The sequence below is a fragment of the Gracilinanus agilis genome, chromosome X, assembly GCF_016433145.1.
Source record: "Gracilinanus agilis isolate LMUSP501 chromosome X, AgileGrace, whole genome shotgun sequence".
NCBI lineage: Eukaryota > Metazoa > Chordata > Mammalia > Didelphimorphia > Didelphidae > Gracilinanus > Gracilinanus agilis.
The window spans coordinates 54,266,630-54,289,535 of NC_058136.1; the positions used below are offsets into that span (position 1 = coordinate 54,266,630).

At 45.7% G+C, this 22,906-nt stretch overlaps 1 protein-coding gene across 1 annotated transcript in view; it reads right to left on the bottom strand.

Moving 5' to 3' along the window:
• Positions 1-1,962: 1,962 nt before the first annotated feature.
• The window catches only part of BTK (Bruton tyrosine kinase), a 29,327-nt gene continuing 8,383 nt past the window's right edge, over positions 1,963-22,906 (bottom strand). Inside the window, exons 2-19 of the mRNA XM_044682464.1 lie at positions 20,788-20,983; positions 20,145-20,243; positions 18,882-18,950; positions 17,134-17,215; positions 14,138-14,266; positions 13,947-14,014; positions 13,202-13,389; positions 11,156-11,218; positions 10,654-10,708; positions 10,319-10,398; positions 9,570-9,697; positions 7,858-7,932; positions 7,194-7,365; positions 6,410-6,626; positions 5,185-5,249; positions 4,259-4,377; positions 3,317-3,474; positions 1,963-2,475 (exon numbers count right to left, since the gene is read on the bottom strand). Coding sequence (XP_044538399.1) covers positions 2,404-2,475; positions 3,317-3,474; positions 4,259-4,377; positions 5,185-5,249; positions 6,410-6,626; positions 7,194-7,365; positions 7,858-7,932; positions 9,570-9,697; positions 10,319-10,398; positions 10,654-10,708; positions 11,156-11,218; positions 13,202-13,389; positions 13,947-14,014; positions 14,138-14,266; positions 17,134-17,215; positions 18,882-18,950; positions 20,145-20,243; positions 20,788-20,928 — 1,980 coding nt within the window. The 5' untranslated portion in view covers positions 20,929-20,983 and the 3' untranslated portion in view covers positions 1,963-2,403. The remainder of the gene's footprint in view (positions 2,476-3,316; positions 3,475-4,258; positions 4,378-5,184; positions 5,250-6,409; positions 6,627-7,193; positions 7,366-7,857; positions 7,933-9,569; positions 9,698-10,318; positions 10,399-10,653; positions 10,709-11,155; positions 11,219-13,201; positions 13,390-13,946; positions 14,015-14,137; positions 14,267-17,133; positions 17,216-18,881; positions 18,951-20,144; positions 20,244-20,787; positions 20,984-22,906) is intronic.

The following is a 22,906-nucleotide window of genomic DNA, read 5'->3' on the forward strand; positions in this document are numbered from 1 at the left end:
CACCAGTTTCTTTCTCTGAAATACTACTTCAGGATAACTACCGTGGTTAGAAATATCAAGCCTAAATTTACCCTCTTCATCGTTCCAGCTGCTTCTCTCTGGGACCAAGCAGAGCAAGTCCAATAATCCGCGCCCCCCAAGTCCTTCAGGTAATTGGAGACAGCTATCATTATTACTACTCCCCTCTCAGCTTTTTTCACACAATCTTACTATGATGTGAGTTCAGGACTCAACATGCTGGTCTCCCTCCTGTGAACCTCTCCAGCTTATAAATGCCCTTAAAAAATGGGACCCAGAATTGAACCCAGTACTATTTCTGACCGAGTCAAAAGAATGGGGAACTATCAGTCAGCAAGCATTTATTTAATTGCTTCCTATATGCCAACACCACATCAGATTGCCAAAGGAAGGATATGACATTGGGAAGATGACAGAGCCTCCATCAAGTCTCTATCCGCAACTTGCTACTCTAGAGGTTTCAGGGAAACCTCTCACCCTTAGGTGAGAACTGGTTCTCTCTCTCCACTTTGTCTCCCTCTTCCTGTGTCTGTACCTGGTTCCCAATGGGAGAGCTCCATCACTCTGCATTGTTTGGTATATATTCTCCCCTGCATACTTAATGTGACTTCTGTTTGTCCAGAGAATTGGATAAATGGGATTCTTTATTTACTATGTGTATGTTGTAGAAGTTATATTTGGTGGGAAAGGGGTAAGACCTTGAATAGAAAGCTAGGATCCTCTTTTAGGATCCACTAATGGACAGTAATCAGAAGTTTGGCTTAAACCTAAAAGCCAAATCCCTAGCCTGACAGTATTTAAGGGAGCAAGCAAATAGAATTCAAATATGGTACACCTTTTCTTAGAGGTGAGCAGTGTCTAAGCTTCTAGCCCCAACCTCCTGCTACCTCTCTTGGTAGGAATTAGTCTCCCTTGGAGAAGAGACTGGAAATATCTCTTCTGACTCCCTCTCAACTACCCAATGGCACCTTTAGGCTACATATTGGGGACAGCTTTCACTACAAATATATCTGGTGTAAATGGGAGGTAATCTCAGAAGGAAGGCATATCAGCGGGGAGGGCCTCTTGAAAAAGAGAAGATCTGAGATGAAACTTGAAGAAAGTCAGCGAGCAGAGGGGAGAAGGGAGAATATTCCAGCCCTAGGGGATAGCCAGTGCAAAGGCACTGAGATGGAAGTTTCTGTGACAGGAGCTACAAGTAGAACAGTGTTGCTTGATCCTAGGGTATGGGGAGGGGAAGCAGGGTATAGAAAGACTGGGATGATAGGAAGGAGCTAGGTTGTGAAGGGCTTTGAATGCCAATCAGAGTATTTTACATTGGATTCTGGGGATAATACAGAACTATTGGAATTGTATTGAGTGGGGAGTGGAGGAGGGGAGGGGTTGGGGTGATATGGTCAGACTCATGTTTTAGGAAGATCACTGATAGCAGATTGGAGGATGGATTGGATGGGGAGATATGTTTTCTCCCAGTAGAATGTAAATTCCTTAAGCTGAGCCCATTTGTGGTTTTACCTGTTGTTTAGTCATATCTGACTCTCTCTCTGACCCCATTTGGATTTTTTTTTTTTAGCAAAGATACTGGAAAGGTTTGCCATTTCCTTCTCCAGTTCATTTTACAAGTGAGAAACCTGAGGCAAAGGGGGTGAGGGGACTTGGTCAGGGGCCCACAGCTTGGCAGTGTCTAAGGCCAGATTTGAACTCTGGAAGATGAGTCATTCCAATTCCAGGTCCAGTGCGCTAGCCCCTTTGCCACCTAGCTGCTCCATTTTTCACCTAGCCAAGTGTTTGTACACCCAGTAAAGTGAAGGCACTGCCTATTTGCTTGTTGGACTGAATGAAATTGGGGGTGACCTGCGTAAAGCCCTCTTTTGTGCAGACAGCGACACCTAGAGGGAGGTTGTGTGATGACAAAACAGAAAGGAGACCTTGAGTTTTTCCAGCAGTATTATTTTATCAAAAACAGTCCCCTAACCACGCTTGTCATCATGACCATCTCTTAATTACTGCCAACTTAAGGCCCCCCAAAGGGTCTATTTGTGCATACGAGTGCATGTGCACACACACGCACACACTCACACACACGCACACACATCTATTACAAATTGGGTCTTATTGCTAGTAGGAATTTTTCTGTCTTGGGGCAACAGCATATTCTGAAGAATTCCTCAGCTTTTGCCCAGGCCAAAGAAGATCCCCGGGGATCAAAGGTGTGAGCCAGTCTCAGATGTATAGTGTGACTGGAGGAGCATAATGGCTTTCTTCCTCCCTCCTCCCCTCCCCTTCCCCTTCCCCTTCCCACCCAGAGCCTAGAAGCCTGGAATTTCTTCAGAGAAAAGTAAGTGAGCAAATGGAGCAGGGAGGGGAGATTTTCAGTTCAACAGCTCAGGATTCTTCATCCATCACATCCAGAATGTTGCTCAGAAGAAATCTGAAAGTGGGGCGTTCATCTGCTTTCTGGACCCAAAGAGAAAGAACATTATTGGGAGGGGGCAGGAATCATGGACCTCTGGGCCAGGAAACCCAGTTGGATTTGCATTCTATGAAAGTATATCAGAGAGGTACAGGCCATAAGGCCCCAAGAATCATAGTGGCTCCTCCTTTGCCACATAGCCCACCTTCATTGTGCCTCATGCCATCTGGTCAAGGGGAGGGAGAGCAGCATGTGAAATTCTGCTCTGACTCCAGACCCCCCCCCAGCCCCTATGCCCCACTATCAGACACTTCTGTGCCCACATTCCACAGAAGAAAGGTGAAGTACCAAGGGCAGGAAGGCTCAAACCCAGCCCAGGGCCTCCATTTGGGTGGCCAAGGGTTGAAAAGTGGTTGAGAAAGTGCCTCAAGAAGGGAGTAGGAGAGGACTTCATGGGAAGCAGGAAGATTCCCTTTTTGAACAAAATATATATGCTTTTAAGAATTAGGTAATGCTGAAAATAGTTTGCTTTTAGCATTATGGTCCCATAATCTTCATTTAGGGACATAGAAAAGAAAGGCTGACAAAGGACCAATGCTACACACAGGAGTGAGCACTGAATTTCTCATTGCTTTCTACAGATGAGATGAGATGTGGCCCAGTGTGTATTTGGCTGCCTGGCGGGAACTTTAGGTAGGGCATTTCAGTCCACTCTACAAACCCAACGGTAGCCCTAGGTATTAGTAAGAGGACAAAGGGATCTGTGCAGCCAGCAATCAGTGACCAGCAATTATGTGTCTTGGAAAGTGAGAAAAGAGCACCTTGTCAATTGCCTGGGAAGGAAGGTTTTGGAAACCTGTTTGTGCAGCCAGGAAGAAGGCTCACCTCATGCCAGCAGCTGTACATGATGGCATATACTCGTTCTGAAGCTAGCTGAGGTCGATAGAGACGGAGGCCTTTGGCAATGTGTTCTGCTGTTTCACTGTTACTAAATCTCTCATATGGCATCTTCCCCAGAGAGTAAATTTCCCACATCAAAACCCCTATGAGGCAAACAAAACAAAACAAAAACAAACCCCACCAAAATTTTGAAAAACATCGTATATATGTATGATTGTTATTGGCCAGTTGTGTCTAACTCTTCATGACACCATGGGGGTCAGCTATCCATGGGGTCTTCTTCTTGGCAAGGATACTAGAGTGATTTGTCACTCCCTTCATCAGTGGGTCATTTCTGTCAGGCAGAGGTTAGGTGACATGCCCAGGGTCATACAGCTAGGGTGTATCTGAGACCAGATTTGATCTTAAGTCTTCCTGTCTTCAGGCCCAGCACTCTATCCACTTAGCCACAGCTGCCTCTTGTATGTATGTGTATATGTTTATATCCTCACACTCAGCCAGTCTCTGGTTTCTGAAGGTGATGCCCTACTTGATACAGTTGTGTGGCTCACAAGCCCCTTACTATAATTCTAGGTACTAGAGACAGCAGCCCCATGGAATGTAGCACAAAGTAGGTGCTACTTTCCATGGCAAAGGGGTACAGTGGAGTTGGCTTAGTGAAGGAGAGACCTGGGCTTAAATTGCTTCTCTGGCACTTACTAGTCATGTGTCCATGGACCAATCAGTTTCTTTAAGCTTTAGTTTCCTCATTTGTATCATAAGGCTCATCATACCTATAGCACTCAACTCACAGGGCTGTTGGGAGCATTACATAGGGGGAATGTAGGGAAAGAACTGTGTAGCCCTTATAGTACTTTGGAAATGGCAGCCTTCATGATGATTTGACCCTCTCCCACTTCTTCCTCCTTTATTACCTTGTCTACTTACCAAAAGCCCAGATGTCAGATTTGCTACTAAACTTGCTATACATGAGGACTTCTGGTGGAGACCACCGAACTGGAAATTTGGAACCTGCTGAGCTGGTATATTCGTCATCCAAAACATACCTACAAGAGATTTAGGTCACATTGTTGATGATCATCTCGAGATCTGCTAAATGTCTCATGTTGTCTTACCAATCTTTTCTGGAACAAATTAGGCAAAAGATATTCCGAACCTCTTAAAGTCAGGACAGAAATTGAGGCCCATTGCCACTGGACAATGCTTTGCACAGCAGTCTGGGGCCTTTTTGCTTTTAGTTGCTGATGAAGCTTTCTGAGTTGGCTTTGTTGCCACATAATGTTGAGATCCCCAGGACTGCCCTCTCCAGTTGGTGGTGAGATTTACCCAACTGACTGGGAAGAAGGCAAGAGGTCAGGACAGCAAAAAGCGGGGCAGCTAGATGGCTCAGGGGGATAGAAAGCCGGACTTGGAGATGGGAGATCCTGGGTTCAAATATGGCCTCAGATACTTCCTAGCTATGTGGCCCTGGGCATGTCACTTAACCCTTATCACCTAGCCCTTATTCATCTTCTACTTTGGAATCAATACTTAGTATTGGTTCTAAGTCAGAAGGTACAGGTTTGTTGTTTTGTTTTTAAAGATAACAAGGGTACAAAGGAAGAGAAGGTATAATGAAAAAATAGAGGTGAAGAAGAAGCCAGAGACATGAGCAAGGAGGGGAAAAGGTGCAAAAGTCTCTCCAAGGGAAGAGGGAAAGAGAAGATGGAGAGCATTCTTAAAGTAACTGGGAGGGAAAAGCAGAAAGTAGGAAGTTAGTGGGGAGCACAGACTGAGTAGGATGAAAAAAAACCAACAGAATATTTCTATTTTCAAGGAGAAAATGGGGAAAGAGGATGAGGAAGCACACTGACCTGGAGAGACCGAAGTCAGACACTTTGACAACCCCTTGGTCATTAACCAAACAATTTCGAGCAGCCTGTGGAGGAAGAGATCCCAGTGAGGCTATATTTCTGTGCACTAGTGGAATCCTCAGGGAGCACATTTAAGTTCATGATGAGGTCAGTCCAAAGGTTTTTATTTCTTCTGTGTGAGAAACCTCTCTAAATCCAGTGGGATTGTGCTTAGCATAGTGCCTAGCATGCAGTAGGTATTTAAAAAATGCTTGTTGACTATGTGCCTAGGTTTGATTCTGCTTCACAGAAACACCTCAATATGTAGATAATAAATGAAATCAATGGGAATACAAATTCCATTGGATTTCACTCATTCACACACATAGCTATTATGGAATCCATTTTCCTAGGGATATGTTAAATTAGAACTAAATGTGGGGCAGTTTGGAGGACTTGAGGCAATTTGTGTGAGCAGAGCAGAGATATCCCCAAATGGAGGTGCAGCTACACTGATGCAGAATCCTTTGGAGGCAAGGGGCCCTTCTGCCACTCCTGAGTCTTCCTGCTTCCCTGGCACTGGGAACAAGGAAACACTGATGATCACACTGATGGCCTGAGAGGGCACCCCTCCCATCCTGGTACCACTGGTGGAAGGAAGGGAGAAGGCACAAATGTGGACAACTGCTGCCAAACTCATGAATCTTTGCCACTGGGGCCAAGGCAAATGAACAGTTTTCACACTCAGTGAAACTGGAAAAATGGCACCAATGACTAAGCTCATTCCTATCTCCTCAAGACCTACCTGATGTATCTTCTGCCACCTATATTCTGTCACGCTTTCACATCAACTATCACTGACTCTAGAATAGCTTCCTGGCATACATAGGCTCTAGTATTGCTTCTGGCTCTCTCCATGTTCTACATAGCCTTTCACCTGTCCCATCCTCTCTGTAGTCTATGAAGTAGACTTACAGTACAGACTGTCCTAGCTGTACTATGCAGTAGTTTTCAGGGGGCTTGCCCTAAGGTTCTTCCTCAGTAATAATGCTAGGCAGAGGAGGTACAGTAATCATGAGAGGATAACTTGCTCTGGATCTGTGCTGCCCAATGTAGGTTTAATTGGAAGGCTTGAGTGAAAGCCTCTCCTTAAACCCTGTCATGACTCAGCCACCTGAACCACACTCTCCCTATGCTTTCCCCCACCCTGCCTACTTTGCAGCCACACAGTCCCCCAAGGTCCTACTAGATCTCGGTGAAGGAACTGCTTAGATTCCAGGTAGTCCATGGCCTCACACACGTCCCTGCACATCTCCAGCAACTGTGGGGTCTGGAAGCGGTGCCGCATTTCCCTCAGGTAGTTCAGAAGGCAGCCGTTGGCCATGTACTCAGTGATGATGAAGATAGGACGCTGCTTGGTACAGACCCCATATAACTGGACCAGTTTCTCATGTGACAGGTTCCTACAGAATAGGTAATAGATCCATCCTCCCCTGCTTGCTCCATAGAGCACTCAAGGAAGGGTTGAGGAAGACAAAGACTGATCCAGGAGCCCAGAAATGGCCCCAAAGCAGGTGCCCCTGGTGCCTCTATTGCCATCCCTCCCTTCCTCCCTCTAGCCCCGAGGTGGGCCCCAACATTTAGAGACTGGAACTAGGCAGAGGCTTGAAATTTCTTAATAGAATGAAGGAGTAAAACTAATACAGGATGATCATGGAGACTACTTCCTTGGAAGAAATGGCTTTAGTTCACTGCAGTCACGCTATGAAAGGGATACTGGAGGAGATACTGGGATACTGGAAGCAAGATTGGTCATGGTAGTGTCATTTCCCTCTAGGACACTCCTAGGACCAACACTGTTCTCAATGAATATCTGGAGGCTGGGCCTCCCACTCATCACAGTGTGACCCCAGGTCCTGGTCCCAGACCTTGGAAGTTTCCCACAATGTATGGCACACTCACATCACAGTGTAGCATGCCTGCTGATATAGACACCAAAGGTTGGATGGAGAGTTTGGGTAGTAACTCACATCATGACTTTGGCCTCCTCAATGAACTCATCCTCTGACATGGAGCCTTCTCTGATCATCTTGATGGCCACGTCATATTGGCCTCTCCATTTCCCATACTTCACCACCCCAAACTGTCCAGTCCCCAGTTCCTTCAAGAATGTCAGGTCCCTTGGATCAATCTCCCAAGACCCTATAACAAATAGCAGCCTCTGTGTAATTCTATGGGAGAGGAATAGTACAGTAGGGGAGAGTCTGCCTAGGGGAGGATGAGATATGGGCTCAAGGGAAAATCTCAGGAGCACTCGGGCATCTTTCCTCATAGGGCTGCTCTGGGGTTTGGAGATCTTGGAACTTTGGAAAAGGTGCTGTCTTAAGGTAAGGAGATAGTTGAGATGACCCTGCAGCTGCTTTTTCTCCCAGTAGGGACCAAAGCCTAAGGAAATCATGGAAAGAGCAGAAAGAAACAACTGCTGCTTGGAGCCAGTTGGGGCCTCCAGGAAGTAGGCACTACCATATAGCATCGTTGCAGCAAGGCTTTCTTACGGGGAAACTCAGGATTGGTCCATTCCAGCTCACTCCTGAAGCCATTGAGAGGTGTGGGGTGAGAGGCTGGATGGGGAGTGCAGGGATTGGTGGGCCAGGGTGAAAGGTCTAGATTCAGGTCAAGAAAAAAAGCAGTTACCATAGCCCAGCCCCGCTGTAGAGGGAGCATTCTTGTTTTGTGGAGACACTGGATACTTGAGTCTGGAGATGAGGCCTGAAATACACAACAGAGGGTTACACCCGGGAAGGTGGATGCACAGCCTAACTCAGCATTTCATTCTGCCAGTGTCCAGATGGCTACACATAATTGCCTTGGTCCAGTTGACTTCCATAATCCCACATTTCTGGCAATATCATGGAATTGGTGTCTGTTCTCTCCTCCCTCTTCCTCTCCTCTAAAGGTATTTTCATGGAAGAGAGAAAATATGGTCCTCATCAGTAATATACTCCTAGAGTCCAAGCCCAACTCAAGTTTGACATTCTTAGACAGCTAGGTGGGCCTGCAGTCAGAAAGATCTGAGTTCTAATCCAGCCTCAGACCCTTGGTAGCTGTGTGACCTTGAGCAAGTCACTTAGCCTTTGTTTGCCTCACTTTCCTCGTCTGTAAAATAGGCATAATAACAGCACCTACCTCCCGGGGTTGTTGTGAGGATCAAATGAGATAATAATTGTAATTATTGTAATGTACCTGGCACATAGTAGGCATTATATAAGTCGAAGCTGTTGTTATAGCTATTTTTCAGGCTATTTTTTCCTACCTGCTCTAGCTCCAGACAGTTGATTTCTCCCATTTGCAAACTTTCCCTGCACTCAGAGCCCAGGCTCCACAAGTTAGTGCTTGATTACTGTTTTCTTTTTGCAGAGGGATTCATTTGTCATCCCAGCTGGACCATAAGGGTCATCAGGGGAAGGGTGGTGCTTCCATTGAGCGGCAACACTGGCATTGTGGGTAGAGGTACTGCCTTGGAGCCAGGCAGACTTGTGTTGAGATCCTGCTTCAGACATTTACTAGCTATGTGATGATGGACAGATCACAGTTAACTTCTCTGAGCCTTGGTTTTATCTTCTGTAAACTGGGGATAACTAGATCTATTCCAGGATCTCCCTCACAGGGTTAGGATTATCATGCAGCTCCAATGAGATGACCTGTGGCAGGAGAGTTCTTAGTATTCTCTGGGTCAGGGACCCCCTGGCAGGTTGACAAAACTCAGGACTCCTGCTTACAACTGTGCATGTTGCTGCTATTCATAATTGGAAGATATACAAAATCTCAGGCAGAAGCTAGTGAAAAGCCAGCTTTCCTTTGTTTCTCCATCTGAGTTCACAGTCTTGGATGTCCACAGACCCCCTCGTTTTGTTATGACTGTTAAATTTGACATATCCTTCTTTTAAGATAAAAAAAGCCAATATTACCTGGTAGATGCACCATTTCGTATACAAACTTTTCCTATTTTTCTTTGCATATGGAAACATTCATGTTTAAGTTTATAATTAAAAAAGCTCTTTATACATATCACCAACTACACATATAGTTATTTTCCTCTATTGCCTTTCCTGCAAGCAGCTAACTTGCTATTATCAGAAAAAGTATTCGACATTGATATCATGCTTTAAAGGGACCAGAACCTTTTATATCCATCATCTCCTGGGACCACAGTTGGCACGTCAGGGACCTTCATCGCTTGTCAGCCTCATGGATGCACTTCCTTAGTATCCTTCTTTGAAACAAATAAGTCCCCCAAACTTCCCTGAGCATGAATTCTGTGCAAGCTTCTGCCTGATGGGCATGTCAGTGCCACACATGCCCCCTGTCTGCTGGTAGCCCCTTCTAAAGAGGCCTCTGGTACTCACCTGCAGAGTTGTGCTGGTGGTAGTTGATGAGTTCAGGAATGGTGCTGAACAGATGCTTCTCAGCTAGATAATATTGGCTCTGAGGGGTGGAGCACACAACATAATGGCGGATCACCCCTTGAGGATCCCTGGGGAAGTAGAGAAACAGTCAGGGACTTGGAAAACAAACACTGAGAAGTGACAGACTCCCAATCACTGAGGTGGAAAAGCTCAAAGATGAAAGAGAAAAAGTGGCCTGTTGGGATGTTCAAGATGTCAATGACATAAAGAACCCACCCATGTCACATGATGAGGTGGCAAACCCCCTCAATCCTATTTCAGCAGATTGTCCCCTCCATCACTCCCATTTTCTCATGTATCTTCACACTCTCTCCATTTACAGGACCTTCCATGCAACCTATAACCCACCTGCCCTTGTTTTCCTGATCCTCAAAAAACTCTCACTTGACCCTTCTACCACTACCAGGTGGCCATCTCATTCCACTGCAACTGCTCTCTCTGAGGTTACCAATTCAAATTCATTGTCAAATCCACTGGCATTTTCTCAGCCCTCATTCCCCTCGACCTCTTTGCAGCCTTTGATACTGTCGATTACTCTCTCCTCCTTGACACTCTCTAGGTTTTCAGGATCCCTTTCTCCTGATTCTTCTCCTACCTCCCCGACTGCTCCCTCTCTGTGTTCTTTCCTGGATTTCCCTCCTTAAGTCCATTGCTTGTTGACTGACTGACTCTCTGGACTTGACACTTACCCAGCTGATTTGGTAAACACAGACACAGTGTATTTTCCTGCTTTGCTGGAGTCTCTGACAATGAAACCACCTTCTTTCCCCTGCAATGAAGAGAAAGAAGCAGAGATACCTGAGGAACGAGTGGAGCTCCCACATCCATCCATCCTGGCCTTCACTTCTCTGTTGCCAGTTGCCATAGCAGCTGTTGAGCTTAAGCATTATCAGACATTGCATGATGACAGCCTCATTTCCTTCAGCTTGGAGGTGACACAAGTCAGTGACTTAAGAGCCTGCTAGGGTGACTGTTCTTGAAGTCCTGCGAATCAGGTCTTAATCAGACATGGGTCTGTACTCACCTCCTGCTTTAGTAGTTGCTCTGCTTGGCTCCGGGTCATATGTTTGGAATACCACCTGAAATAGAAAATAGTCCAAGTGTCCAGGACTGAACCCAGAGAGAAGTATCACAACCGTCCCAGGCCCACCTGTGCTCCCGTGGCTGTCATGAATATATTCAACTCAGAAATTGCTACTGAATACTTTTGATGCTTAGAGAAGACATCATCTACCCCTTTCTCAGACCTAGGCTGGGACCAAAGGGACATGAGAAAGGAGTGATTGGGGAAGGAAGGACTCAGGAACAACCCACTCCTGTGGCTAGGAAGAAGAGTAGAAAATATTTAATCTGGGCTTGGCAGCTTTTCAAAAATTTCATTCACAATGGTAGAGACCCCCTATGCTTGTGGCAGTGAGCTAGGCTTGCCAACACACTTGAATTTTTGAAATGCCTGTTGAAGGGAAGAGAGACATGCATTCACTTCCTTGTGAAATACTGTAGCCAAAGGCCCTGCACATACTTACTCATACATCTCAATGGAGTCTTCCGCCTCCGTGACATAGTTGTTAGGGATGTAACCTTCCTGTCTGCAAAGTGAACAAAGACATGAATCATCCTGGGCCATATCTTCAGGGAGGGAGAGAGCCAAACATGTGGCCCTGGCCCCATAGCCCCATAGCCCCATGGCCCCATGAGCATCCCAGTGGCAGACAGGCCAGACTCTGTTTTGGATTATAATGGAGGTTAGTTTGTGCAGCTCTGGGTAAAGGCATCTGAAGAGAGAATGAACATCTCTCTCCTTCTGAAGAGAGTATATGCACACTAGCTATTGCCCTATAGCTCTTCTCTCTTTTATGGCTAAATTCCATGAGAAAGCCGTGCCTCTATTTCCTTTTTTCTCATTCTCTTCTAAAGCCTCCATATTCTGGCTCCTGACTTCATCATTCAGTTAAAAGTGCTCTCTCCAGAGTTACCAATGATTTCTTCATTGACAAATCTAATGGTCTTTTCTCAGGCCTTATCCTTGACATTCCTGCAGCCTTCGACATGGTTGAGGACCCTCTTTTCCTTGATATTCTTCCCTGTCTCATTTTTTATGACGGCTCTCTCTCTTTTGGTTTTTCTCCTACCTTTCTGATTCCTCCTCCTTTTTTCCTTTGCTGGATCTTCATCTAGGTAATACCCACTAACCATAGGGCATCCTCCAGTGCTCTCTTCAGAGTTCTCTTCTCCCTCTATCTCACTTGGTGATCTCTTCAGTTTCCATGGATTCAATTATCACCTCTATGCAGATAATTCTCAAGCCTACTTATCCAGCTGTAACCTCTCTGCTCATCTCCAGACTCAGATTTCCAACTGCCTACTAGACATTTCAAACTTGACCTACTATAGACATCTTAAACTCAAATGTCTAAAACTGAAACCATTATATTTCCCCACAAACCCTCCCCTCTTCTTATCTTCCTTATTACGATTAAGGGTGCCACCATCATCCTGGTCAGCCAGGCTTACAACCTAGGTGTCATCCTCAACTCCTCACTCTCTCACTCAACCATTTCCCCAACTCCTATCTAATCAGTTTCCAAGGCCTGTTGATTCTATCTTCACATCAACTCTCACATATTCCTCCTCTCCTTTGACACTGCCACACTCTGGGGCAGGCCCTCATCACCTCATGCCTGGACTATATTGCAAAAGCCTTCTGTTATTGCGACAGGTTTGACCATGTCAGTCCCTTGCTTAATAAACTTGAGGGACTCCTTATCACCTCCCAGATCAAATAGAAAATCTTCTGTTTGGCTTTTAAAGCCCTTTCTCTTATCTTTCTAGTCTTCTTACACATTCCTCCTCTCTGCATGCTGCTCTATGATCTTGTCACACTCATGAGTCTGCCTTTTCACTGGCTGTCCCCCATTGTTGGAATGCTTTCCTTCCTCAGCTCTACTTGGCTTCCTTCATGTCTGGATTCAGATCTTCCCTTCTGATCTCTCCAGATTCTCCTCAATACTAGTGCCTTCCGTCAGAGATTATCTGCACTTTATCCTGTCTGTGTCTTGGGTGTATATAGTTGTTTGGATGCTATCTCTCCATTTAGAGTGTGAGTTCCTTGAAGGAAGGGACTTTTTTGCCCATTTTTGTATCTCCAGAGCTTTAGCAAGGGCCTGACACACACTAGGCACTTTTAAGAAATGTCTTTAAATTTTTCTTGGACTTGACTCAACTGCCAAAGATTGCAAATTGCAGAACAGTTGCAGATCTGCATTTGTAGAGGGCACAGGGACCTCTACACAGATTCTTTACATTACATATGTACATTACACATGTCACATATTCTCCTATGCCAGTCAAACTGCAGGTTTGGGCCCCAAATCAAAACAAAAAGCCACCCCAAACTTCCAGGTGGGACCCAAACAAACCCAGGCCACCTGGCTAATGCTAGGCTATGGGATTTTTATGTATATTCAGTGTTGGGTGGAAAAACCCTTTTCATCCATGATAGCAAGGAAGGGGGATTACACTGTCAGAGTGTGGGTGTGGAGGGTACTGAAGTGGCTTTATTAGCTTCTCACCCATTTTTATCTCGAGCTTTCCACCAAGGCAAAGTGCTCTCCTCCAGGATAAAATACTCTTCACCCTTCTGTAATCGCAGGTCATTTGCATTCATTGGCATATAATCATAAAGGGCAACAACTCTCTTGAGCTCATTTGTGGAGTTGGGGCCTCCTGTTGGCTCAGGAGGTAGTGGCTTGTTTAGAATCTGTGAAGTGGGAAGTCAAAATAGGTAATGTAACGAGAAGTGGCCCACTTCCCTCTGCTTCCCCATCTGGAGTGTTTTCCCAAATCAGCCACTCCAATAAAAGTCAAGTAAACTGGCGTTTTAGGCCCAGCTCTCCAATGTAGTTAGTTATTTGGTTGTCTCTGGCCCATGTGCTTAGCATTTCTGGGACTTGGTTTTTTTAATTTGAAAAACAGATATCTGCCTCGTGGCATTCTTGGGAGAGTCAAATGAGATAAGGCATGAATACTCACTTTGTAAGCCGCCAAGTACTATGTAAACAGCAGCAATTAGTCAGATTTCAAATGGGTGGCATCGCTCAATGGCAGCTGGATGGCTTTATGGCTCTTTATCTTTTTCCTGCACTGGAAATGGTGCCCCTAATTGTTTGATTTCAAAGTACCCAGTAAGAATGCCAAACCGCAGCACATCTCTGGTGCTCTCTTTGGTCCTCTCCTTCTAGGGATTCTAACTCAGCTCCAGAGACAAAATGTTATTTGCCTATTCAATTTGCATTCAAATCCAGGGTCCCCCTATACCTGGTCTTCCTCTGGGGTGGGAGGAAGAGGCTTTTTGGTCTTCCGGTGAGAGCTTCCTGGTTTTAAGCCTGAAAAACAAGAAGCCAATGATGAGACAGCAAGCATTCTGGAGAAGAGCTTCAGACGTAGAGGGTAGTAAGTCAGGCTACAGTAGGATATGTCAACAAAGCAAGAAAAGATAGATGCCTCACTTCCATTCCGATTCTCCAGGATTTGACAGCCCATGGCATTTTTGGCCGTCTGAGAGCAGCACAGATACTGTCCATCAATCCAGAAACAAGGGTGGTATTTCTGCACTAGGTCACTGTTGTACCGGATCACTGTTGGAGGGGAGAAGAGAATAAGAGGTTATTCTGCAGCCGAGGGCCCCCGGCAGTACTTTAATAGGAGAAGCCATGGATTCTATTTTTTCTCCTTTGACTGGACTTAACTTGGCTTCCCCCTAACTCTCCCTTTACTCTTCCCGCAGAATGGATCACTAATGTTCTCTGGTCCTCAGTAGTCCTTAATACGAGAAAACCCCTCAGTGAACATATATATGAGTGGTACTGGATGTCTATAGAACCCAAGAATGGCATCTGGCCTGTGCTTTCTCATTCTGCACTTACAAGCACCTTGTAAGGCAGGTGAGAATTTCCTACTGCTACTTTGCAGAAAAGAGATTCATGTGATCTACATGAAGAGGGCACTATTGCCATTTGAGATAATTGAAATACAGTAGTGGGATCTGAAGACAGCCTGGAAGACATTGCAGAGTTAAGGGGAAGTGGGGAAGTGGAGGCACTGATTAATTGGAAGCTACTCTTTTTAGGGGTTGAGATGGATGCTGAGGAAGACTGAGCCATATGCTACATACTTAGTAAGAAAGGAGAGAGAATATCATGGAAGCCAGTAGATACAAGGCTAAAGATTTGGCCAGGGTGATGACATCAGCTGGTGTGCATTTCAAGGGAGACTCTGCTGAGGGAGGAGGGCAGAGGGAGGGAGCCCACTTTGTGGTACTCCGGCTTCTCCCGCCTGCCATCATGTCAGGGGCTATGACAGAAGGAAAGGCCCACCCTGGGGAGAATAGCCAAGGATATGGGGTCTTCAGGAGATAGGTTGCTGTCATCTCCAGAAGATAAAAGGAATGTAAGAGACTAAAAGTGGAGGGAAGTCTGTCAGAAATCTAGTGGGCATTCCAGAGGGCAAAGTGAAAAGGGCACCATACAGAAGCATAGCCACTGGACAGGAGTTCCAGTGTAGAAAGAGGTAGCAAAGAAATGAAATGTTCGTGTCTCCAGGCAGTCAGTTGCTCCAGATCATAGGGCTGGCTATAGGGCAGGGGGAGTAGCAGCTACAGAGAAACCTGTTCTAACTAGAATGTCATGGATGCTGTGGACCCCCAACAAACTGGCAACAAGCAGATGGAAATAGTGTTGGAGGGCCTGCAGGAAGATACACAATAACATGTACTTGGAGCTACAGGTTGGTCTGACTGTACTTAAGTTCAGTTTGGAATTAGGTGATAAAAGTGACTTAACTGTTCTGACCCTTTTCCCAAGAGCTCCCTTGGTATCTACTAGGTACATACCCCTAAAGAGGTCAAAGTCAGTAGGTGCCCATTAACTGGGGAATGGCTGAACAAATTGTAGTACATAAAGGTAAAGGAATAAGAAATTCTGGATATTGGGTACTCCAAGAAACTTGGAAAGATGTCCACAAACTGAGCGAAATCAGGAAAATGTTATATAAAATGACTACAGCAACATCAACGAAAGAGACAAAAACCAGAAGCTGAATCCTGGGTAATTATGATGACCAGTCGTGGGCCTGGAGAGAGAGGAATACACCTCTGAGGTGAAGGACTATAGCTGTGGAAAGGTGTATATACTATCAGACAAGGCCAGTGTGTTGGTTTTTACTTTGTTTCAAAGGGAGGGCTTATGTGGGGGTGGGGTAGGTATAATATTCAGAAATGAAGAGATCAATAAAACTAAAACAAAAAAGACTGTTGTGATGGGGTGAGCTTTTGCAAACCCCACCTCCCAGGTGGAGCCCTATCTTCTAGACCACTGACACCAACTATACTTGTGGGGAAGTAGGTGGGTGGCTCAAATGGATAGAGTGCTGGGCCTGCAGCCCGAGTTAAGATCTCAGACACTTAACTGGCTGTGTGGCCCTGGGCAAGTCATTTCACTCTGTTTGCCTTAATTCACTACAAGAGGAAATGGCAAACCACTCCAGTGGTTTTCACTTTGCTGAGAAAATACCACGGACAGTAGGATCTGTGGGGTCACGAAGAGTCAGACACTACTGAACAACATATTTAGAGCTCTGGGGCTGGGCAGGGTACAGTTACAAGGAGTCAAATGTGTCCTGAGGAAGGATCAAAGCTGGTGTGGTTCAGAAGTCTCTTCTGCATGAGAGTCATTGTGTTTAGGACAAGTGACTGTCATGCAATAGCCCAGTTGTCCACTATCAGCCTGCCATCCTTCCTGTTTCTCTGGGCAATCTCTCCTGAGGGCAATTCAGCCTGTTAATCTCTTAGTCCCTAACAGCCATGTAGCTATATCTACACAAGTAGGCATGCAGAATGTATCCTGGGGGAGTTTCATCCAAGCTGTACACGGCATAAAATTGGGCCAAAAGGCAGAAACTGGGCTCTGATCAATTTTAGACTGCTGGAAGGTCCAGAATAGAGAAGGAGCTTCTGAGATGAAGGCCCTCTCTTTTTTCTCCTCTTCTTCCTCCTCTTCTATAGAGCAAAGATCCAGCCTCACTCTGAACCTTGACTCTCTGTGTGTTCTTAGGTGAGTCCTTTACCTTCTCTTGGCCTCAGTTTCCTACTCTGTAAAATGAAGTGACCTTAAAGGGCCCTCCCAGCTCTAGAGCCTAAGGACCCACAATGGGAGAATAACAATGTGGAGCAGTCCTTGCTTAAAGGGACGAAAGCAAACACATCACTGGCAGTTGCTGGCAAGAAAAGGGGAAGGCACAGTCTTTGTTAAGTGCCCAGGTATGAAGTAATCTGCCTTGAAGTGTCAGTGAGGGGACGCCAAGAGCACTGAGAGTATGAGCTTGTTCTTCTCACTGTCAATCATATGACTGGTTTGAAACCTCTTGATTTTGGGCCCTGTGGAGGATCCCAAAGTACGTTTCCAAATGTTTGCAGCTGTTTTGTTTAGGTTTTCCAAACCAGCCTTACCATTTTTGAGCTGGTGAATCCAGCGCTTCCTCAGTTCTTCGGTTGGGGAGAAGACATACAGGGGGCCTTCGTCATACACCACCTGGGGAACGAACAGACAGGGCCAGAGCAGTTAGGCCTCAGGGCAAAGAAGGAAGATCTAGCCATGGTACCAGTTAGGGATGGACTGAGGTTACCCGCAGGCGGTCAGAATTCTCAATACATTACTCTAGACATGCAAGGTTGTCAAAAACAACAACAGTAATAATTGCTAGCACTCGTGCAATGCTTTAAGGTTTGCAACACACTGTACATCTATATCTCCATTGATCATCACAATAACTTGGGGAGGGAGGTGCTATTATTACCCTCATTTTACAGATGAGGAAACTGAGGCTAAGTGTTTACCAAGCAGGATGAGTATAAGCAGGTAAGGAAATATACTGTAACTTTAATGAAAGCAAAGGGGCAGCTAGGTGGTCCAGTAGAAAGAGCACTGGGCCTGAAGCAGGAAGACCTGAGTTCAAATCCAGACCCAGACGACAGTAGTTACTAGCTGTGTGAGCAGGGGCAAGTCATTTCACCCTGTCTGCCTCGGTTTCCTCATCTATAAAATGAGCTGGAGAAAAAAAACGGCAAACCTCTCTAGTATCTTTGCCAAGAAAATCCCAAATGGGGTCCTGAAAAGTCAGACACAACTGAAGAACCCCAGCAGTAATGAAAGTAAATCATAATTATCTAGATTCTGCCACATGTAAGGCCCCCTGCCCCAAGGACAGGACCCACTTCATGTCTGTGGGAAGCTGAGGGGGACGCCACATGATCAGCGTGGACAATAGAGAGAAATGATATGGGGATTATTTGCTGTTTCATATTCTTGAAACTGCTTGTCTCCGTTAGCACAGATTCTCTGAAGGGAGAAGGCAGCAGTGGCAAAAGCTGTCATTACAAAGGATCCCTGTTTCTTCCCCGGCACCTTTTTCATCCCAGAAACAGAACAAGTGGCCCTCATTCCTAACCTGCCTTGGTCTCTAGCCCTTTGCTGTGCTCCTGCAACCATGACTAAGAGGCCCCCTTTACCCCTTGCTTTCCCCCGCCCCCTTCCCCCCTCCTTCAGAGGGGCCCTTCCGTTTCCTTTTCTGCCTCTCAGGGCCTGGAGGCTGCAGTGTTTCTGTTCACAGAACAAAGGAAAGCCACATTCTCGAAAACAAATCATTTGGGGTGCTCGGGACTCTGCCCATTTCCCAGCTTAGATTGTGCCCACTGTATTTGCCAATTCAAAGCTAAAACTGAATTCGAGTTTAATGGTAGATGAAGTAGCATTCCTCCCTGAATGTTAAGCCCCCAGCTCCAGTCTACTTGCTGATTTTTCAAATTCATGGCAATAAAGAGAAGCAACCCTGAAAAGAAGGGCAACTTTCAATCAGTAAATAGGTATCATTTCTTCCACATCTCAGTGACCACAGCCAGGGAACACCATCATGGATGAGTTAAAAGCTGTCTCTTCTGCAGGCTTGTACTAACTGCCAAAAGAAACTCGGGTGTTTTAAGGGTAAACATTAAGGGTAAAATCCTGTTTGATGGGGAGCACATGCCTATTTCAGTCTCATTTCTCACCCTGACTTCCTGGCCCACCTGAAACCTCTTCTCCCTGGGGACCTGGGTTTGCCCAGACACTACTGATCTGGAAAATGATGAGATGGCACTAACCACCCACTAAGGCCCCCTTCCAGTCCCACCATAGTGTAGATGGGGGGAGAAAGACTTACCTGAAAGGGGTAGGGGAACCTCTCAATGATAGAGATCTGTTCCATCTCACTGGCCTCTTCCCCCTTCCTCTGTAAGAAAAAGAGACAGAGGGCATGGGCCTTCCTATGTTAGCTGTAGAAGGCTGACTAAAAAGTAAAACCAGGCCTTAGGGGTCCCTGCCTGCAGCCTTGGCACAGACGTTCCAATCTACAGGACTCTAAACAGCCAGTTTCTCAGGTTCTATAATCTGTCCAGGCTCAGAATTATGAAATGGGAATGAACAAGGCCATTCTCAAACCTACTTTGAGAATTTGCATCCAAGCTAGCTGAGGATGGAGATGAAAACACATTGCCTTCCCCAGGGATCCAAGAACTGAGCCTCTCCCTAATTCAGGCTCTGGTAGATAGATGTAAGACCAAATTCTCTAAAGCAGCCGGGGGAATGGAGAGGATTTCCTAGTCCACACCCAAGAAGAGCCAGATTCTTCCCCTTGCTGAAAATGAACTAGAGCCCTTGAGTCCTGGCAGGCAAGGAGGAAGGCTCAGGGTCAGTCTCTGCCCCCCCCCCCTCCAAGCTCCCCAATGCCCTTGAACTTAGGATTCAATTGGTATCATATTAGATACATCATAAGATACTCTGGGACAGTGTCATATAGTGGGTAGAGAACTGAGCTCAGACTCAGGAAGGCTTGGCTTCCAGTCAGGCCTTTGATACATCCTGGTTATGTGACCCCCTCCCTCCCCAAATCACCCTAGGGCAACATTCGAAAATTGGAAGTTTCTGAGCAGATGTTGATACATTAGTAGAGGGAGTTTCCTCACCAGGAGTTCCGTACACTGACGAAATCACGGATCTGGTTCGAATAATATACTCTACACCAGAGGTGTCAAATGTGCTCACAAGCCCACGATAATCCCCACATTGGGAAATATGTATCAAAATAAACATACAGTAGGACATAGATAATGTTCATTTGTGGTTTTTAAGTGAGGATGAGCCCACAGGGATCCTTACTTATTGTTTAGTGACCCCTACTTGAGTTGGGCTACACCATCCAAATATCATGACATTGGTGTTGGAGAACAAAGAATCGTGTTAAATGAGCTTTATATGTTTTTGTGAGGTACCTTCTAGGCTAAGAATGTTTGTTGAATTGAATCCACCTCTCTATTTTGAGAGGACATAATGCCACCCAAATGTGGTGGTATCATGAAGTCATTTATTTTTACTGTACTCATATTGTCCATGGGGTGGGTGGAGAGCAAAGGGGACCTGTTCTCACCGGGATCTGCCGCTCAGGGGGAGGATTTTTTTCAGGAACTACTGTTTCAACACAGGTGATCTTTTCAACGTCTACTGAACCCTTCTTACTTCCTCGTCTCTGAGAAAGAGAACAAAGAATTGAGTGAAGTGGAGTTATTGCCAGTGATAAAGAGACAGGAATGATTAGATTCTGTTTTATGAATTCAGTTGCCAATAACAGAGAGTGACAACTTGCAGAATACCTAGGCAACCCTCTGACCTGCCATCTTGGTGAGTGACTGGGAATGAATGAACCAATGAAATAGTAATGTGCAGAACCCTGGGGGTCAGAGAAGAAAGCAAACCAGGCCTTGTTCTTGTGGCACTCACGGTCTAATGGAAAAAGACAACAGATCCTGCTCTTGGCCTTCACCATTGGCATCATCAACACTTAGGAAGCACCCACTAAGAGGCAGCTTGGTATGGCAGTTAGACTGCTGACATTGCAGTCAGAAGACAGGGTTCAAATCCTGCTCCTGATCCCCAGTCAGCATGTGACTATGGGCAAGTCACAGAAGGTTTGTGAACTCTGTTTCCCTCCTGTGTGAAATGGGACCAAAAATAAATAGTTGCAGCCCCTTCCTCACCCAGACCTGCCTGGGCATCAGAAAGCAGAGACTCACCCCACGCTCAAAGTCATACTCATAATATGAGAGTTTCTGAACAGTCAAGAGAAAGAGTCGTTTCTTGAAGTTCAGAGGGGAGGTCTTCTTTTTCTGCTGGGATCGCTTCAGGAAGATACTTTCTAAGATTACAGCAGCCATGACTTTTCTTCTCCTTTTGGCTTCTTTCTTTTCTCCAGTATTCCTCACCTGTGGGCTAGAAACAGAAAATTGGTAAGCACCCAGCACAACTACCAATTGGCCTCACTTCTGCCTTAGCCCACCTGAAACTGACCCCATTTTCAATAGTAACGCCATCCTGGGCAGTTAACCAGGGGTTCTTGTTATAGCATCCCCATAGACTGGGGTAAATCCTAGGGAAAGGAAGTTTTGAGGTAAACTCCATCATAGGGAGGCTCTGTAAGACTGGCTCATCATAGAAGTCCATTGATTATCCTGGATACTGAAGCTACTTGTCTTTTGTTCCAAATACCAAAGAAGTGGGCCTGCATCAACACCAACAAAACTTATTTTACACATAGCCTGTGTAATTGGAACCTGGGAACAAATATAAGCTCAGGGCAGCTTCTTGTCCTGATGCTCCCCTCCCTCACAAACAAACCGTCCCCCCTCCAAGAGTACATGAAGATAGTAAGAATCGAATGGGGCTCTTTTGGGACTTTTAGTGCCCAGTTTCCTGGTCAGTATATTTAATTGTTTTCAGTGGCATCCCATCGATGTCTGTAGCCCAGCAGGACCTGCCTGAGCTGAAAGGAAAGAGGATGAAAGTGCTGGAGTTTTGCTAGGGATCCCAATGTGAGGTCCTTATTTGCTCCAAATTGGTTCTTAGAGCCATACGTGGTGATCAATATTGGCAACAAGAAAAGCAGTAATAGCGTGCTGACTCCAGCCTGTAATGATCATATTACTGCCCTGTGGGATTACTGCACCGATCCTATCTTCCCTCTCGGATGTCTGAGCCATATATGACTAGGAAGTAACTTAGTGATTCTTAGGGTTGCCTGGTGAGGAAGGCAGGACTGACCTCACTACCTCTTTTAGAGAAGTCCCTTGAGCCAGAGAAAGGTGGCAAAAGGTGCAAAGTGAGTTGGCCTCCACAGTCCAGGAATAAATTTAGTCTGAACAAAACAATGGCTTTTTGAAAGTGTAGGTGTCACTACTGTCAGGTTTATGGATGCCTGTGGATGATTCTTACATTGTGGGCATTTCCAGATGTAGCCCTCCCTAACCCCCACAGGAAACCTTCCCATGTACCAAAGGAAAACCCTTATGCAGCCATAGGCTCTTACCTCTCACATTTACAGACTCTGAAACGCTAAAGTTTCTATTAGAAAGGTGAAGGAGAAAAGCGCCATGTAAATAAAGTAAATAAGCACCACAAGGTGATTGCTTTTTTATTTTTATTTATTTTTTATTGTTTATTTATAAAAACCCTCACCTTCTGTCTTGGAGTCAATACGCAGTGGTAAGGGTAGGCAATGGGGGTCAAGTGACTTGCCCAGGGTCACACAGCTGGGAAGTGTCTGAGGCCACATTTGAACCTAGGACCTCCTGTCTCTAGGCCTGACTCTCAATCCACTGAGCTATGCAGCTGTCCCCTGCTTTCTTAAATCAACCTTCCTCATGGAGGCAGAATGGTAGTAGGATCATGGAGTTAGAACCAGAAAGCACTTTAGGGACCATCTAGTCCAATTCTCTCACTTCACAGAGAGGGAAACTGAAGCCCCAGGAGTTTGAAAGTGACTTGCCCAAGACTGCACATAGAGTAAGTGGCAGAGCTGAGATTCAAACCCTGGTCCGTGGATTCACTCTTTCCATTAGACCACACTGCCTCCAACATCGAGTCTTGCTAGAGTTGGCCCCTTAATCCAGCCTGGGGAGGTCATTTTGGATTCTGATTCAGCTTCCTAATTAATTTAGCTCTCCTTCCAGCTTTGCCTCCTTTGCAGAGCACTTAGATCTTTAGTCAGGTTGTTGCTGAAAAATTATCAAGGAGGGAGGGAGGGGCAGGAGAGAGGGAGAGAATTTGGAAATAGAATGTTTAAAAACCTAATTGGGAAATATTCAACGAAATAAATAAAAACGATTTTTAAAAGACCTCAGGGAGGGAAAAGCCATC